This window comes from Bison bison, unplaced genomic scaffold (assembly GCF_000754665.1).
Source record: "Bison bison bison isolate TAMUID 2011002044 unplaced genomic scaffold, Bison_UMD1.0 scf7180017864527, whole genome shotgun sequence".
Lineage (NCBI taxonomy): Eukaryota > Metazoa > Chordata > Mammalia > Artiodactyla > Bovidae > Bison > Bison bison.
The window spans coordinates 10796320-10815902 of NW_011495078.1; the positions used below are offsets into that span (position 1 = coordinate 10796320).

A 19583-nucleotide genomic window follows, 5' to 3' on the forward strand; every position below is an offset into this window, starting at 1 on the left:
ATGGATCTCGCGCCGGGAGGACAGTGTCCGCCAGCCTGGGGTTCGGGCTTTGCGGTTACAGAAGGTTCGGTGACCGTCTGCAGCATTAGCAGGCACAAGATCCTGCTGTTACTCTGAGGGCCCCTTTCGTAGCATCAACTGCCTTCCAAGTACCAGAGGTAAAAAATCAAAATCAAAACGGAAGACACTTAGCTTTCCAAGATAAAAAAAGCAGAATGCCCTTCAAAAGAAAAAACGTGTATTAACTGCTCTCAAGACATCACTAGAAAATTCATCCTCCCTGTTGAAGATCATTTTCCTGACGTCCCAAAGAATTATTAGGGGCTGAGGCGTTCATGATAATAACACGCATGTTTTAGAAGAGAAAAAGAAAACCCTACATGGTCTGTTCCATTTACTCAGCAAAATATGCCAGGCAAGGAGTTACTTTGAAATTCAAACTGGCAGCGGCAAGTCTTGGTTCTAGAAGACACTTTTCCCAGTCAGTCCCTGGAGGAGAGGATATCCAGGCAGCTGGGGATTCAATACTTGTAAATCTGATGTCCAGGAACTTCCCAACTTGTACCTGACTCCGCTGGAGTCCCCCTCACCATTTCAATAAAACATGATTGTACTGATATAATTCTCTATACATTAAAATGAGGTTGTCACAGATTGTCATTAAGACCTCAGAAAAACAATGAAGACATTATTGGGCACCCCCCCTCAGGCAAGGTATTAGGGGATAAAACCATCTACACCACACGGGTCCTATTGAGATTAATGAAAAAATTATGCAAAAAAAAAATCTCAATTTCATTTCCCCGTGACGGGGCTTTGCATACATACAGTCAGTCTTGCCTTACACCTGATGATTTATTAAACTAATCTGCGGTGATCACCACTGATGTTCTCAACTCAATCTTGTCCTGGCTCATTTTCTAAGTAATTGTTTCTCATTAGTTCTGATAATGTTTTAATAGTGTTACCCATAATTTAGCCCCCAAGAATTAATAACAGGGGGGTAATATGGCAAAGCAGCTTGTGATGAGCTGCATAAAATAGAAACAGGTATGGTTTTTAATTAATCAAATTACTGCAATGTTCTCTTCTGATAGCCAGTCCATGCCTAGATGGGAGGAATTCCCAGGTTGGACGTTGTCATGTGCCAAGGTGGGTGAGCTCACCAGCTGCCGTTACCCACCCTGTATGACCTTAACCCACGGAGGCACCAAAGAGAAGTGGGTATGAAAACAGTGGGGATACCTCTAGCCTCCCAACATCTTTGTTCTTCCTTGACCCTGACTCAGCGCTCTTCTGGGTCCCTCATTAAAGTATGTGCTCAGAGAGTGGGGACCTTGGCCCAGAATTTTGAATCGAGTAGGTCCTGGTGTCATGAGCTTACCATGGTTGGGACCCTGGGGTTATGAGAAAGATGATAAATCTGATACTTAGGGAGACTTAAAAAACAAAGTGGTTTTGTTGGAACAAAGTGTGGTTTGAGATGAAGGGTGTGGTGACTAGTCCAATACGGCCCGAAGTCTGGGAACCTGTGATCCCACTGGGGATGGCGGTGGGGAAGACCTCGCCAGGCCCGGCTCTAAGGACCACCTGGAGATCCTGCTGAGATCATTGCTTTTCTCGATGTCTGCATGCCTTTGCCCTGGCCTCTGGGGTCCCTTAGAGTGGGGGCCTTGGCTCTCAAGGACCCCCAGTTTCTAGGAGGTCCACCTATCAGGTCTGGGGGGTGCCTATGTAACAGGGGTGAAAATGAGGATGTCTCCCTTTCATGCTGTCAAAACCTGGGGCTAGGGGGAGGTTAACCTGGACCAGCCTGTGAGGATGGGCAGGGTAGCCGCATTGAAATGGGGGCTGCCTGTAGAAAGAACGAAGAAAGGCTTTTATCACCTTCTTTTGTTTAAGACAGGCTCTGCCTATGCTTCTGAAAACTAAGCTCATGGCATCCGGTCCCATCACTTCATGGCAAATAGATGGGGAAACAAAGGAAACAGTGAGAGACTTTATTTTCTTGGGCTCCAAAATCACTGCAGATGGTGACTGCAGCCGTGAATTTAAAAGACACTTGCTCCTTGGAAGAAAAGCTATGACAAACCTAGACAGCATATTAAAAAGCAGAGATGTTACTTTGCCGACAAAGGTCCGCATAGTCAAGGCTATGGTTTTCCCAGTAGTCATGTATGGATGTGAGAGCTGGACCATAAAGAAGGCTGAGCACCAAAGAATTAATGCTTTTGAACTGTGGTGTTGGAGAAGAGTCTTGAGAGTCCCTTGGACTGCAAGGAGATCCAACCAGTCAATCCTAAAGAAATCAACCCTGACTATTCATTGGAAGGACCGATGCTGAAGCTGAAACTCCAATACTTTGGCCACCTCATGCAAAGAGCTGACTCACTGGAAAAAATCCTGATGCTGGGAAAGATAGAAGGCAAGAGGAAAAGGGGATGACAGAGATGGTTGGATGGCATCACCAATCAATAGGCATGAGTTTGAGCAAACTCCAGGAGATGGTGAAGGACAGGGAAGCCTGGCGTGCTGCAGTCCATGGGATTACAGAGTCGGACACACCTGAACGATTGAACAACAAGTGCTTCTGATATCCTGATGGTGTTATACTGCAGGACAAAATCACAGGAAGCCTCCCTCTGCCTCCAAGCAGTCCTCCTGGATTTCAGTGTTCTGAGAAGCGGGCTCCGGCTGCAGAAAAACCGTGGTTTTTAAACCACAGGTCATGATTTACCCTGCGCACACTGACAACAGCCTCGGTGGCCACAGCTGCTCAATAGGTTGGGGGGGATGGCTTCTTCCGTGACTGCTGCCCACTGCCACTGTCCGAAGTCCTGAAGCCCAGTTTGGGTCACCGCCAAGTTGGCTGAGACCCCACCTTCATCCTTGCAGCCCCTCTGAGGGAGGAGGAAGCAGGTTCCCACCTTTTTTTTTCCCCAAGTGGACACCAGCCAAGCACATCCCATCTCAGTTAAGAGATGATGTCTTCTCCTGTCCCATGTTGGGAAGAATATTAGTTCATGTCTTAAGCCTGTGTTTCCCAGGACTTAAGCAGCCTGGATCGCGTTCCTCCGTGTGTCTGTGGCAACTGCCCTGCCCTGGTGGTGGATGCTGCGTGACTGCTTGTGGGCCTTTCCCACTTCGCTTGGGTTCCATGGTGCCTTTCCTTGTATATAACCGTCAGCCCTACTCCCCTCTCGGGCTTTCTGGAGGAGCTGGAAGAGGTAGGAGAAAAGCAAACCCCTGGTTGGGGCACATGGTAGGGGCCACGTAGTAGATAAAAAGGGCGTAGGAGAAAGTGAAAAATGAAAAAAAAAAAAAAACTGTTTTCTATTTACAAATTTAAATAAACAGAACAGCCTTCCCTGCGGTGTTTGTCTGAGAGTGGCAGCTTTGCTGCTGTGTAGGTCATGAAAAGGTTGGTGTAGAGTTTAAAACTTCCCATTCTGTTAATTTCTTAAAGAACAGTCGTCCGGAGTCTCCACACAAAAGCTCATGATTTAATGAGGAGCAGAAACAAAATCTCTGATTGTTGGTGTTTCAAATTTCATTGGCGTCCTCTGGCAAACACAAGTTGATCCTTCGCGGCTTCAATACCCTTTAGCCTTCAATATAAGAGCACATGCTGAATAGGGAAGAATGGCTGGTTGTTATGTTTATTTACCCTTACTACAAGCTGGGTTAACCTCTTCAAAACAGCTTTACTAAGCCCGTTAACCACACCACCCATATGACCTGTAGCCGCATCTCTAATGTGATGCAAATCTCACAGGGCACCATATGCACCAGCTCGGAGGCATTGTGTCTTCTCAGAGGCTACAAGTTTATTGCTGAGGAGGCCCTGTCCCAGCCGTACATTTACGGCGGGGAGATGGCCTCAATGGCAAACAGTTAAACAGGGAAATAAAGGGAGAGAATAGATGGTCTTGTGTTTCTGCACATTTATATTTTAATTGCTGGTAACAGTTGACCCAAAAGCATTCACCCAGGATGAGGGCTTTCAGAGCCATCACCTAGCACTCTGAGGAGAGGGAGGTTTCATTTTGGGGAAGAGGGTGGAGATGAAAGCAACCAGTTTTGACGATTTATTTTTACAAGGTATCTATATAAACCTGTATGGTCCTTAACTTCTCTGTGCCATCTCTGCTGTTTTACCAGGTTACTAGTGAAATAAACACCGTCCCTTCATTGAGTTGTTATTTTTTAAAAGGTTGGCCTTTCATAAAAATTATTTACGGTGTTGTGTGAACAATGAACAATGTGGGAAACATTTAACATCAGCAGGGTGAAGGGAGTTTACGTATTCAGGAAAAATATGTTTTGTTAAAGACTTAACTTTCACTCACAGCCCATCTCTCCCCACTGTTTTATCTCCCTGCGAAATCAGAAGTCCAAACTTGGAACACATCCATGAACAGTAAAATCACACACTTGGAACCAAAAAGAAGAAAGTCCATTTTTAGAGGAATAACTGGCCCCAGTGAGATTAAAAAAAAAAAAAAATGTGATTAACATGAACTGTAAACGAGGAAAGGCTCCAATCCAGCATACTAAGAAGTTGCCTTGAGTATAATGGTTTGTCTTTAAGAAAAACCACTGTATATGTTCGGCCCACCTGATGAGAGCTTCATTTAGCAGATCATTTTTCCTTGATGGATGTGGCAAGCGTAACAATGTTCTGGGCCTGCTTCAGTAATGGCATGTCGATCATACTCCCTCGGAAAGTAAAGGCTCCCTGGAAGACAGAGAATACAAACTTCCTGAAAGAATGCTCGGAAATTATAGGCTTCCTTTCTGTGCACACTTGTACGACAAGAACATTTCAGATTCCACCTGAATTATACTGACTTTCCTACCCAACTTTTGAGAAAGCCAAAGTAAATTACAGGGGACAGACTTCTTTTCTTCCTCCTAAAGAGGGGGAGGAAAAAAAAAAACCCTTCAGTGTTTTAATGGAGAGGAAAAACCGTCAGACACAAGATACTGGAAACTGTTCATTTAACTCTTGAAATCAAGCAGAAAACAAGGGTGGAAGGAAAATGTAAATACTTCCTTATGTGCTTTTTGAAATATTGCATAGGAGTGTGAAAACAGTAATACACTCTGGCAACTGATTGTTGTTGGAGTAAATAATTGTACGGTCAGGTTAACAGGAGAATGCTTCCTTCTTGCTGTAACCTAATTGCGGGGTTGCACTACCATGTGATGGGAAGACAGAAGGTAGAACTGCACTGGGTAAAAAGAGATCCCTCTGTCTGTCAGTACACATTCCTCAGAAAAGGATTAAAGTGACAGGGGCCGTGAGTCTGTAACAAAGAAATCATAGCTCTGTTGAATGGTGAGCCTGGAAAGAACCTGCAATCTCTTGGTTTATCCCCATTTTACAGACTCACTTTTAAAAAAAAATATATTCTTATTTATGTATTTGGATGCACTGGGTCTTAGTTGTGCTATGTGGGATCTAGTTCCCCGACCAGGGATCCAACCCCGACCCCCTGCATTAGGAGTGTGGAGTCTTAGCCACTGGACCACCAGGGAAGTCCCCCAAGGCTCAGTTTTTTTTTTTTTTTTAACCTTTTGTAAATACTTATTGAATGTATCACATGATCTCAGTCCTGTTCAAGGTGAGGACTCTGAGGCCCAAGGAAGTTAACTTGATTTTCCAAGGTCACTTCACTAGGAAAAGTTAGAGCTGGGGCTAGTACTCGGGTCTCAGAACCCCAAGCCTTCATTACAGACTCACGTTAAGAGGACAAGGTAGTTTACTTAGTGCCTCAGAGAAAAGAATTAAATGGACAGAAGCAGCATGCCCAGAGTCTGAAGTTAATGTCTCGTTATCCATGTTCTTTTAATCACTTCTTTTTGCCGCTTACAGTCATAGCTCTTCTTTTTTCAAAAATATTCCCTGATGGCTCTGATGGTAAAGAATCTGCCTGCAATGCAGAAGACCTGGGTTCGATCCCTGGGTTGGGAAGATCCCCTGGAGGAGGAAATGGCAACCCACTCCAGTATTGTTGCCTGGGAAATCCCATGGACAGAGGAGCCTGGTGGGCTATAGTCCACCGGGTTGAAAAGAGTCCGACACGACTGAGCAACTAACACTTTCACTTTCACGTTATTTATTTGGCTGTGCCGGGTCTTAGTTTCGGCATTTGAAATCTAGTTCCCTGACCAGGGATGGAACCCCAGGGCCCCCTGCATTGGGAGCGCAGAGTCTTAGCCACTGGACCAGCAGGAAGTTCCATAATCGTAGCTCTTTTTAATTCCTTTTCTTTCTGTTGGTAAGTTTGTGAGTGTGAGTGGGGAGCGGGTGGTCTTTTGGGACCTGGAGGTGGTTGGAGCAATGACAGCCCTCATGAATGGTCCATTTGTATATTGTTGTTGTTGTTTATGGCTCAGTCGTGTCTGACTCTTTCTGACCCCACGGACTGCAGCACACCAGGCTCCTCTGTCCTTCACCATCTCCCGGAGCTTGCTCAAGCTCATGTCCATTGAGTCAGTGATGCCATCCAACCATCCCGTCCTCTGTCATCCCCTTCTGCTCCTGCCCTCAGACTTTCCCAGCATCAAGGTCTTTTCTAATGAGTTTGCTCTTTGTGTCAGGTGGCCAAATTATTCGAGCTTCAGTTTCAGCATCAGTTCTTTCAGTGAACATTTAAGGTTGATTTCCTTTAGGACTGACTGGTTTGATCTCTTTGCAGTCCAAGGGACTCTCTGTAGAGTTTTCTACAACACCACATTTCTAAAGCACCAATTCTTCAGTGCTCAGCCTTCTTTATGGTCCAACTCTCACACCCATACATGACTACTGGAAAAACCATAGCTTTGACCATACAGACCTTTTTTGGCAATGTAATGACTCTGATTGGTATATACTGCCATTCATATATACTGCCCTCCAGTTGTGGATTTTACAAGTACCACCCCTCAACAGTCAATACTGTCATTTTTCAAGACTTCCAGGATGGTCTCTTGGGCTCCCTGGAAACCCTCACCCCTTATAATAATATAGAGTTATACACAGAATGAAAGTTAAAAAAACTGGCAGGGAATCCTTAGCAGTGACTCTGAAATTTATTTACTGATCAACAATTATAATCATACAATATTGAGAAATATATAACAAAATTATTGGAAGACAATTGCTCTACCATATTGTGTTGGCTTCTGTCATGAAATTTATTTTTTAATCAAGAGAGCGTTAAAAGTCATTAGGATTAGAATCCTCCCCAGTGCCTAGCCTTCTCAGCCTTGGAATGAGAAATCTGATTCAGATGAACACCTGCGTGGCCTAAAACCCTACACCGTGAAGTCATTTTCCAACCTGCCCATCTTACTATTTGTACCCCCAGATTTGGTCTTTGCCTAATTTCATTCAACCTGGAGCTAATTTTGATCATCTCTGTGACCGTGATGAATTTGGTTAGAAGTTGTAAGATACTCTGTGGGTTAGCGTGACAGGTGGAATCAGGGCATGGGGCTCATGCTGCTTTACAAGGCAATCGTCTAGTTTTCTTATTGGTGTAAGTGATGAAGACCAAAGGCCTCCTGGTTATCCGCCTACCAAGTGGATTACGGCCCTGTAAAACAGCACATCTGTCCTGCGAATGCTTAAATAATAGGCTGGAGAGATGAAATTAGCATAGATGCACATGAAATCATAATGCTGCACAGAAAATCAAGGTGATGGCTTTGGGTCTGTGCCATGTTCCCTGAATCTGCTTTGAATTCTGTGTGCACATCAGAGATGCAAAGTATTTCACGTAGTTTCAAGACAGGGAGATCATTTCTCTCTTTTATGGTGGTGGATTTTGTTTGACTACCTTTGTTAAGCTAGAAAACAAAAGTTAACATTTTTCTTCTTTGCGTCCTTCATCTCTGAAAATTGAGGGTTTTAGTGTTAAGAATCAGGCTTCCTAGTATGAATATCCTCCTAGAATATGGTTGGTCTTTTTTGTTTTTTGAGCATACTGGGCAGGCATGTGGGATCTTAGTTCCCTTACCAGGGATTGAACCCGTGCCTCATACAGTAGACATGTGGAATCTTAACCACTGGCCTGCCAGAGAAGCCCATGGTTGGTTTTTTAACACAGGGATCTACAAGGGAAGTTGAATAGTCTGCTGGTCAAGATTCAGAAAACTGAAGACTGTCAAAAGCTATTTGCATTTGTGGGTAGGGTTTGAAACATTCCTTAATGAGTGATTATAGATAAGTTTTGGTTTCACAGCTCAATGCGTTTCTGAGAAATTGGTTGACCATTCTGGAAAGAAGTGGTAGGGCTTCCCTGGTGGCTCGGTGGTGAAGAATCTGCCTGCCAGTGCAGGAGACATGGGTTCAGTCCCTGATCTGGGAAGATCCCACGTGCCAAGGAGCAACGAAATCCAAGCGTCACAACTACTGAGCCTGTGCTCTAGAGCCCAGGAGCCGCCACTACTGAGCCCACTTGCCGCGACTGCTGAAAGCTCTGCAACGAGAAGGCACCGCAATGAAGCCCCACGCACCACGATGAGAGAAAAGCCTGCACAGATCCAGTACAGTTACAAATAAATAAATACATAAAAAGAAGACGGAACTTCCATCAGCTTGAAGAGCTGGGCTATAATTTGGTTTCAAAATGCCTTTAAGAGTCAGAAAGAGAAAGATAAATATTGTATTCTAACGCATATGTACGGAATCTAGAAAAATGGTACTGAAGAATTTATTTACAGGGCAGAATGGAGAAACAGACATAGAGAACAGACTTATGGACATGGGGAGAGGGTGAGATGTATGGAAAGAGTAACATGGAAATTTACATTACCATCTGTAAAATAGATAGCCCATGGGAATTTGCTGTATGGCTCAGGAAACTCAAACAGTGGCTCTGTATCAACCTAGAGGGGTGGGATGGGGCAGGAGGTGGGAGGGAGGTTCAAAAAGGAGGGGATATATGTGTCCCTAAGGCTGATTAATATTGAGGTTTGACAGAAAACAACAAGATTCTGTGAAGCAATTATCCTTCAATAAAAAAATAAATTAATTAAAAAAATGCCTTTAAGTAGTAAGTCATTCGTGGTAACCTGGCATGCTGCAGTCCATGGGTTCGCAAAGGGTGAGACATGACTTAGCAGCTGAACAACATTCTTGGTTAAAAACCTTAATAACCATCACTACAGCAAGAAGAAAGAAAGAAAGAAAGTGAAAGTGAAGTCGCTCAGTCGTGTCAAACTCTTTTCGACCCCATGGACTGTGGCCCACCAGGCTCCTCTGTCCATGGGATTTTCCAGGCAAGAACTGGAGTGGGTTGCCATATCCTTCTCCAGGGGATCTTCCTGACCCAGGGATTGAACCTGGGTCTCCTGCATTGCAGGCAGATGCTTTATCATCTGAGCCACCAGTGTTTTGGTACAGCAACAATAACAGCTCTAATTTCCTGAGCAGTTCCTAGCCCCGGACTGTGCCGGGCCCTTGACATGCTTTATTTCCTGTAACGCTCTCAACAATCCCGTGAAGTAGATACGGTAACCCACGACCATTAACAAATTGTTTTCCTTTTTCAATTGTAGTAAAAACAATTAACCTAAGTTCACCATCTTAACCATTTTTAAGTGTGCGGGCCAGTAGGGTTAGGTAGATTCACTCTGCTGTGCAACAGACCTTGAGAACTTCTTCATCTTGCAAAAGTGAAACTCAGTCCCATCAGACAGCTAGTCCCCATTACCCTTCCTCCATCCCCTGGCCACTCTGATTCTATGAGGATGTATCCATCCCCATATTATAACCAAGGAAACTGAGGCACAAAGAAACTTCTGTGAGTCTGCCCTGTAGCTCTTAAGTACAGAGCTGGGATAACACCTAGCTCTATTTGATGCGAAGTGTGAGCTCCAGGCCCACATTTGTGGGTTGCTCTCTGGGTGGGTTGCCTGGCCACCCAAATCAGAATCATCTGGTGGGGAGGCCGCTTGTTAAAATGCAGACTCTTGGGCTCCATCCGATGAGGTTTCATGCTGAAGGTTTGGGCATTGGCAGGGAGCCCTCTGATGATTTGAATGTTCACTGAAGTTTGAGAAGCTCCATGTTTTAGCTCTCCTGGGTAGCAACAGTTAGGCTGGCTTTGACATGGGTACAACTCCACCTTTGCTCTCAAGAGATGCAGGTGCCATACAATGCAACAAGAATTAGAGAAAAAGCCAGTGTGGTGAGCAAAGAGATCCGATGCCTGGAAAGGCTGCCCTTCTCCCCGGTCAGGACCACGTCTGCCAGTTTGCACTGCTGACTTAGACATGATGCTCTGTACCTAGTGATTCCCCCTAAAGTTTCCCCCCAGTGCCATGCGTTTGCCCCTAGAGCTGCCATGGGGCTTCGGCTCTGTGCACAACAGCTTTTGTTCAGCCATTACCTATTGAGTTATTTGTTGTAATGAATCACTAGTCGGCCACTTTGGCGCATCTTTCTATACACATGTAAACGGCTTCAGCCTCCTGCCAGTGAAGAGCAGTATCACCTTAGCATAGTTGTTATCTGCATAGGAAGGGAAACAATTATTTATTGGGTTGTAGGTTTTCTAACATCTGGGTCATTGCCTGGTGGTGAGATAGGCATTGAAGTAACATGAATGTTATTAGACCCTGATGTTCTTCAAGGGGGGAGAATCTGACTTACAATTTGATGGCAAAAGGACGGGTGACGATGATGCTGACAGCAGTAATCATATGTATGGGAAACAGTCACATATTTTGCATTTCTGGCACTTAGCACTTGCAAACTTTTTTTCTCTGGAGTACTAAAAGAGTAATTTGCTAGCATCCATAAATGAATCTTCTTCTTTCCCTGCTCACTGTATTTTCCAATAACTTCTTCGGGCATTCAGGGAGTTCTCTTTGACACATTCCCATGATGGCATTGCTTACGTCAGAATTAATAATAATATTTGAGCTCAGTTGTTACAGTCCTTTTTTCAGAGTAACATTTTCTTTTTTCCTCTATGATGCTGTCTCTTTTTTTAAATTAACTTTTATTGGAGCTGAGTTGCTCTACAATGCTGTGATGCCTTCTATCGTAAGACTTAGCCTAAGTCTTATGCCCAGTGAATTACTTACCTCACTATGGTTCCTAGTGAATTCCTACAACTTTTAGTCAGCGTTGACCACTATGAAATTTGTGGTCTTGCTTGTGTCCTTTTTTTGCTAAAATCTCTTAGGCCCAGCCCTGACGTCCTGTCACATAGCTCTTCCTTACTCCCAAACTTAACTGTTCCTGATACCCCTCAATGGGGGAAACGATGCTCTCACAGACACTGATGGGCACTGTTTCCTTCTTTCCTCCCCCAGCTTTCATCCTATCACACACGTGGAGTCCTTGGACAGGTCCTAGGATGGCCTGGGTCCCCTCACAATTTGGTTAATGGGTAAGGATTTGAGCTTGGGTGTACCAGGCACCCGACGTTCAGTGGGGAGGCTGTCAGCCCCCAGGCTGGCTAGCAGGGGTTTCACTGAAAGAGTGCTGGGACATTCACAGGGGAGCTGCGTCTTCCTAACTGGGACCATGAGGTTATTTTTCTAGGATATCAGATAAGATCATCCACTTCTTTAAGCCTTGCTTTGTCTCCCTTTGGACTTACAGAATCAAGAGCAACCTCCTTAGCACTTGTGATGAGACCACACCCTGCCTCTGCTCTCGGCTTTGTCTCCTGCCAGTCCACACACACACACCCAGGCTCACGTGCACCCCTCCCACAGGCTCTGCTCTCTGATGTGATGGTCCTTTCCCCGTCTGTCTGGCAAACTGCTGCTTATACTTCAAGATGACAGAAAGATGTCATGTCTGTGAAGCATTTCTAGACTTCCCTGGTTGGGCTCATTTCTCTCCTTCCTTCCCTCACACCCCCTCTTGTCATAACCCTTGTCACGCTCTACTATGGAGAAGGAGATGGCAACCCACTCCAGTGCTCTTGCCTGGAGAATCCCAGGGACAGAGGAGCCTGGTGGGCTGCTGTCTATTGGGTCGCAGGAAATGGTAACCTACTCCAGTGTTCTTGCCTGGAGAATCCCAGGGACAGAGGAGCCTGGTGGGCTGCCGTCTATCGGGCAGGGTTGGACACAACTGAATTGCCTTAGCAGCAGCAGCGGCACACTCTACTGTAACTATTTGTTTACAGTGCCTTCTTTCTCACTGGGAAGCCCTTGAAAACAGGGTCTCCTATATCTTTGAGTCCCCAGCATCCAAAACAAGGTTTTGAGTGAAGCTTGGCTCTTCTGTGGGGAGAATGACTTGGGAAGACAGGATCAACCTTACCTTTCTGCTCTCCTTTATCTGCAAGTGTCTTTGTTCCATGTGATCCTTCCCTGGCCTGGTCATACTCCCTGGTGAGTTGGCTGAGCCTCCAGTAGAACGCAGGGATAGACCAAAACAAATGCGATGCTGGGTTGGGGTCAGGTTAACTCGTGCAAATGACCTACCATTAAAAGTGCAAGCGAGTCCATCTGTAAGTGGTGCTTAAGGGATTAGAAGCTACAGAAAGAGCCATCAAATGGGGTGGTTTGGCCTGGGAAGGGCTGTGAGGGAAACGGAACTTTGAAGGTCAGCTTTAGAAGGTTAGGGATGCCCACTGAAGATCAAGAGAGGAGTGGGAGAAGTGGAGCAGTGCATCCAGATGTGTGAGTGGGGTTGGCCTTCTGTGTCCTCTGCTCCCTGTGCCTCTGGTCACCAGTGACTCAACAGATCAAGCAATATGAAGGACCGCAGTATAAGCTAACTGGCTCAGTCTACTGATGAAGGGGCTTCTCCAGGGCCTGAGGAGCCAGAGCCTACTCTCACACCAGTGAAAGCCATCCGGAAGAGGGATAACAGACTTCCCCCAGGACAAAGCACAGGGGACTCAGTCTCTGCTTGATGCAGTGAGACTGCAACCCACAGGACTCCCTCTGTTCTCGCTGCCTGCCCTGGCAGACCCAAGACTCACTCATCCCTGGACCCCAAGGGGAGGAAGTTAAAGCACTTTTTTCCTTTATTCTGAGTAATTTTCCCTCTGTTCTACGATAGTCTGGGGATCCAACAATTTGATTTACAGATACAAAGGTAAATCTTTGTATCTGTAAAAAATATATATCTTTTTAAAGGAACTCCTTGGTGGCTCAGATGGTGAATAATCTGCCTGCAATGCCGGAGACCTGGATTCCCCCTGGGTCAGGAGGATCCCCTGGAGAAGGGAATGGCAACCCACTCCAGTATTCTTGCCCGGAGAATTCCATAGACAGAGTAGCCTGGGGGGTTACAGTCCATGGGGTCACAAACATGAGTAGGACAGGACTAGAATCTAGGGTTTTTCACCCCAAATCTCAAACTCTTCCCACTAATCAGTATACTACAAACTATGACTGGTAACTATGGTACCTAAGATGATTATAGAAAAATTAATGTCCAAAAATTTAATATACATTATTTTACATATACTGTATTTTAAAATTTTATTTAGATGTGACATAAAAAATGTCTAAACTGTTATTTCAGAGATATCATTACTTGAAATGAGGCTGAAAAGATTAATGCTATACAGAGAAGGTCCAGATAAACAAATATATGAAAACATGATCTTAATAACTGACTTGGGAACCACTGAAATACAATGTGCTTTCATTCAGAGTTCCCACTTGGAAGCTCTCAACAATAATTATTATGACGGCAGAAACACCAAAGGATATTTTCAGTGAGAAAAAAATTCAATAATAAAAATGTGAATGACATTTTAAGTCCTCAAAATACCTGAAGCATTTGTAAGAAGGATTAAAGGAGGTGACATTTGATCCTTATATGTGCTTCTGAATATCAGTAACCCTTTGTGTTATGGATAAACATCTTTTAAAACTGCCATGGGCAATGAAAGAATACTATTGAAGACTTGGGAAATAGAAAACATGTTTTTCTTTTTTTAAACACTTTAAATTGGAGTGCTTATTTGATAGGTATTTTAATATTTTGAATTAAAATTCAATGGCCATTTACTCCTATGACCAGAGAATTTGCAGATGCTCATTTATCTCCACCTGAAATTTCTAAAAGCTCAACTGAAGTCATTCAACATGGGCAGTTCACATTGGGCTGATCTGTCATTACTGCTGGCACTGAGATTCTGAGGGGTGATGTTCCTTAGCATTTGATGGGGAGGCCCTTTAAATAATTCGTAAGAATGTTAACAGTTGGAATATTTGAAGGGGGTTCATTTTGTGCCTGATTGGGGAATACAGTGACCATGCAGGACTGTGGAACTGCTGCAAGAGGATCCCTTCTGCCCCTGCCTCGGAGCATGGCCTCAGAGGGGGGTGTCCGGAGCTGGGAATCCTGCACCCTGAGCAGCCTGTCAGGTCTATCTTCTGTGTTCTAAATGGTGGAAAAGCATGGAGAAGCTCTGTCCTTAGCCTTCCCAGCCTCCCTCCTGTCTTTTCCCCTGGAGCTGTCTGGCTTGAAGAGCATAGAACCCTCCTTGGAGAGTGGGATGAAGGGGTTTGTATGCACCCACTGCAGGTCCACAGCCAGGTCAGTGCTGCCCAAGAGGGTGTGCGGGTTGTCCATTCAAGTGGCCCTTCTGTGACTTTCCACCAAACAGCAATGGGCAGCTGCCCGGGTGAGCACATTCTCAGTGGAACTCAGGAGCCTGCGGCTGAAACAAACAGCCATGCACAAAGAGTGGCTAGGAATATGGGCTTTCTGCTCAGCTCCACCGGAATTTTTTTTCCTGCACTGGGTCTGTGTTGCAGCGCACAGGCTCTTCCTTGCAGTGTGGGGGCTTTCTCTAGTGGCCCGCAGCAGAGGCGACTCTCAAGTTTCGGGGCCCTGGCTGTAGAGCATGTAGGCTTCAGTAGCTGTGGCCCGTGGGCTGAGTTGCCTTGCAGCAGCATGTGGGATCTTCCCCGATCAGGGACTGAACCTGTGTCCCCTGCACTGGCAGTGCGTGCATGCTAAGTCGCTTCAGTCATGTCCAACTCTGTGTGACCCTATGAACCATAGCCCGCCAGGTTCCTCTGTCCATGGGATTCTCCAGGCAAGAACACTGGCGTGGGTTGCCATTCCTTTCTTCAGGGGATCTTCCCGACCCAGGGATCGAACCCAGGTCCCCTGCATTGGCAAGTGGATTCTTAAGCACTGAACCACCAGGGAAGCCCCCCAACCTGAATGTGAATCCAGGCTCTGTCTTTTCCTAGCTTGGAGTGATCTGAGCCTCGATGTCTTCATCTGTAAAATGGGGATGATGATCGTACCCCTTGTAGGGTTAAATAAAAGAATGTATCACTCTACAGGCTCTCAGTGTGTGGGAGCTACGACTGTTACCACCGCTGCCATCGCTGTCACCACGGCTGTGGTCCTGCCCGCAGTGCGCCGCTGCCACTCCCGTCATCAGGGCGGTCAGCTCCACCTGCGGCTGTGTCCACTTCCAGGCCCCCTGCCACCAAGCTGCGGCTGTCACTGCTACTGCCATTGTTAGTCAGAGAAAGTGTCATCCGGTTTATCCCAGGAAGGGCCAGGGAGGAGCAGAGCATCGGACTATGACCAGATTTGAAGATTCCAGACTAGCTTTAAAGGTTCTGAGAGTCATCCGCGTTCTAGGACATGTATGAGCAGAGGATGACTCTCCCTTCCCCAAAGCTCCCTGTTCCCTCTAAACTCTTATAAATCACAGACTGATTTGTCCCTGTAAGAAATGAGACTCAGAGGTGCTATGTATTTGACACAGAACCAGTATTTGAAAACAAATGCATTTTAAACAATTAAAAAAAAAGAAACTTAGAATATCTGCTGGAGGAGGTTCTAATCAAAGGCAGGTGACCAGAAGTTGGGAACCAAAATCAGGCCAAGTATATACCACATGAAAAACTATGTACCAAAGTGAAACAACTGGATTTCTAAGCATATATTTATAAGCTTGAGGCTTCAGTCAAACGGTACAGTTTTCAGTAGCTGGTAAGCAGGAAAAGGAAAGGTATAGCATAAAAAGAGGAAATTCTTGGGAACATGGGAACTGAGTGGATGTAAAATGAAGATTATCATTAACATTTTGCTTCTTAATAAGGAAGCATGAAATCATTTAGCTTGAGCTCTATACAGGAAGTAGAAACACGCATGTGTTGGACATTGGTAAGATTAATCTGAGACTCTGCCCATAGTTTTAGGAAACTGGTGAAGTAAAGAAGAATTAGCAGAAGATCTGGAAGATGAATTTGGAAGGGAAGGTGGAGGTGGCTGAACAGTAGGGAGGAGCGCTGAGGTGAATGTTTGGGTCAATTATGTTAATACGTGACCTGTCCTGAGCTGTCTACTTGCCCAGATGGAGTGTCTCCATGGACCAGAGCCTCTTTACTTCACAGACAGACAGGGAGACCAAAGGCACCTTCTGTTTCCAAGATTCTTCTCAGAACCCACTAAATGTAGGCAACAAGCTTTATCTTTTAAAATATTCAGGCAGAATGATCAGGACAGGAATCAAGAAGGCTTTAAATATCTTTTGATAAGGAAATTTGGAAAAATCAGGACAACTATGCCACATGGAAGGCTACCTACCGAGGTGAAACAATTGGATTTATAAGCATATTGCAATCTAAAGGAGTTTCCGCATTTGCCAGCAAATTAGAGGGTGTGCTTAATCTTCTGTTTTTTAAAAATAGCTTTATTGAGGTATAATTTGCATACCATAAAGTTCACCCATTGTTAAGAATATAATTCGTTGACTTTTACTAGTTACATAGAATTCTGCAACTATCACTGCTCAGATTTTTTTGAAACTAGATATCTTGTTGGAAAATATTTTATTTTTTAATACTGAGATAAATGTGGAAATACCTTGCATTTAATATTTTATGTCAAATTTAAGCTGATATTACTGAGAAAAGCAGAGAATGAAGGCCATTTTATAGCAGTTTGAAGCTAAGACCAATAATTTTCAACTTCTTCTATTTTATATGTTGTAGTCTTATTCTTTCTTTGGAAAATAATCTAAACAAACTAACATTAACTAGAAGGCACTTTAAATTTTAAAGCATTTACTAAAATATAAATGATGAATAATAACTGATGAAATAATTAGTGAAAAATTTTTCTTTCAATTTTTCTAGAAGGAGAAAAATGCCAGTATCATATATATTGTTAAAAAGTACAACGAATAATTTCTTTTTAGCACTGTCAGAAATTTAGAAACCAGCTAGCTAAATAGTATTTACTAAATGTGTATTGTGTATTGATTTCTAAGATGCTGCAGGAGGATGTACAATAGGGAAAAGTCTTAACTCTCTGGGCTAGTGGTAAGAAATGCCCCCACTTTTTTTTTTCATTGAGGTCCACTAACCTGAAAAAAAATAAGAGAATTCTAGAAACTCTTGCTTTCTATTTTTAGTAAAATAAAAGCTCGATTTGTCTGCTTTTAATATTAAAAAGAATTAAATAATTCTTTAATAAGCATCACAAAATATCAAAGGAATGCTTGGAACCTCTCTAGTATAATCAGCAGAAGGAGAGAAGCCAGGGGACAGGGGTGGGGGTGGTGGAGATGATGTGGCAAGAAAGGAAGAGAGAGAGATACAGAAAAAGAGAAAACCAAGAAGAATCCACGGAAAGGGAGCAGGGAAGGCAGAGGAAGGACATACACAGAAACACACGCAGACCCACACATCCTGAGAGGGAGAAGTCTCATAAGAGGGAATGAGAGAGAAAGATGTTCCAGAGTAAAGCCACCCTTTCATGGCCCTTGCTTGGTTCTTGCTCTTAAAGGAGCTGAAAGGCATGGTGTATTTCTGCAACCACAGGTGTAACTGAGAACAGGACTTTGGGAACTTGTCCTTTGAGTGAGATGAAACCCAGCTCGGGGTCAGACAGGGCCTCTTTACCAAAGGCCCCAGTCTAGCTCTGAGAGTTTCCAACCTAACTTAGGAGATCGAATGACTAATAAAACAGAAAGAGGTTTGCAGTGATCAGAGCCAAGATGTCTTTCTAGGGCAGGGCAGGTGGACACAGCCAAGACAGAATTGAGAAGGAGGGAGCCACGTGGGGAATAATAGCTGGGAAGTTACATGGATTTTCAGTGCTCTTTCTTTTCTCATCACTTACTGCTCATGTAAAAAAAAAAAAAAAAGGAGTGTATGACGAAGAAAAAGATTCTAATCTGAACTAATCAAATTCACATTTTGTTTCTGAGTGAATACTTTTTAAAGCTCTATCTAGTTTTGGTCATTAGCGTGCAGATTCATTGTGACCAAATTGAAACCAGATTTAAGTTAATTCTGCTCATATCTTTAGTGACAAAGTGAGCCCCGATTTCTGGTAGGGGCTGGATCCCCACCTTGGGTGTGAGTGACCTTGGGTAACTTCCAAACCCTTATTGGGTCTCGGTGTATTTTTTAAGCTGTAAACTGAAAGGATTTAACTAGAAGATTTTCTGAGATTTTATCCAACAGAATTACATTGTTTTCAATTGAAATTAAGCAAGGAAAAAAAAAATCCTGAAAAATATAAGCCAGAAGAGAAGTATTTTGATTAAAATACCTTTAGGAATGTGTTATAAATTAAGGATGAAACAACTTGAAAAATCATCAGATTTAACCTACATACAAAATCTCTTATCCTCTAACACTAAGCCAGCCACTTGCCACTAAACCTGTGTGAAATAACGATATGATCAGCAGTAAAAGTGTATTGCCTTGATTTAAATGCAATTTGTTGTTAATCAGATCAACCTTAAAGTCATCGTAGGCAGACTCAACTTTCTAAGAATTTGACTTTTTAAAAGTCAAAAGTATGGCATATAGTTCTAAAGATTTTCATGAACAAGGAAATAAATGGAGAAATGCAATAACTAAGCATCTCAAAAGAAGAGTGAGGTCCCTTCCTCTCTCATTTTCACTGGCAATCACTCTGATTTTGAGTGTTTCTGCTTACAAATAAATGGGGCAAGGCTGTGGGTGGTGGGGTGCATGAGTGTAGGAGGGCACACTGCTGTCTATTAGCGGAATCAACTCTTTCCTTTGACAAAGACAACAACCAAATCTTTGGATGGTTTATTTGATCTGCGTGAAAGAGTGGCAGTGGGATTTCTGGCACTTGAATAAGCGGAAACAATATTTTTGGCTAGAGAGACTTCTGAGTTCTCTCAGGGAGCCTTCTAGAAGGCCATCTGGACCAAACAGTATTTCTTTTGTAAAGCCCTGCATTCGGAAACACAAATGAAAGGTGTGTGAGCCACAATCAGATACCTATGAAAATAACTTGCTTTCAATACTGGGGAGGGGGTATTATTCTTTGGATTTTTCTAGATCAAAAGACTTACATGAGGAAAAAAAAACCTCTTTCTTTTTTCTTTCTTTATTAAGATATAAGTTCCCATTTATATTCCTGTAGAGAATTTGCTCATTAATGTAAACATATTAATCTGAATTACTGCTTTCTCCGGAGTGAAGTTAGAATGTTTCAGTCATATGTGTCGTTTATAGTCATTATGTCAGCTAGTGACCTTGTTTTTGACCTTTATAATTACTAAAGGAACCTAGATTTTAAAGGTAGAGACTTTTCCTTCCTTGGTTTTTAGCCAGCTTGCAAATGAACAAAAAATACTGAAAAATTT

The 19583-nt window shown here is 43.8% G+C and overlaps 1 protein-coding gene across 1 annotated transcript in view; it reads right to left on the reverse strand.

Moving 5' to 3' along the window:
- Positions 1–3929: 3929 nt before the first annotated feature.
- CLYBL (citrate lyase beta like) overlaps positions 3930–19583 on the reverse strand; it is a 109477-nt gene continuing 93823 nt past the window's right edge. The window contains exon 9 of the mRNA XM_010831558.1: positions 3930–4738. Coding sequence (XP_010829860.1) covers positions 4643–4738 — 96 coding nt within the window. The 3' untranslated portion in view covers positions 3930–4642. The remainder of the gene's footprint in view (positions 4739–19583) is intronic.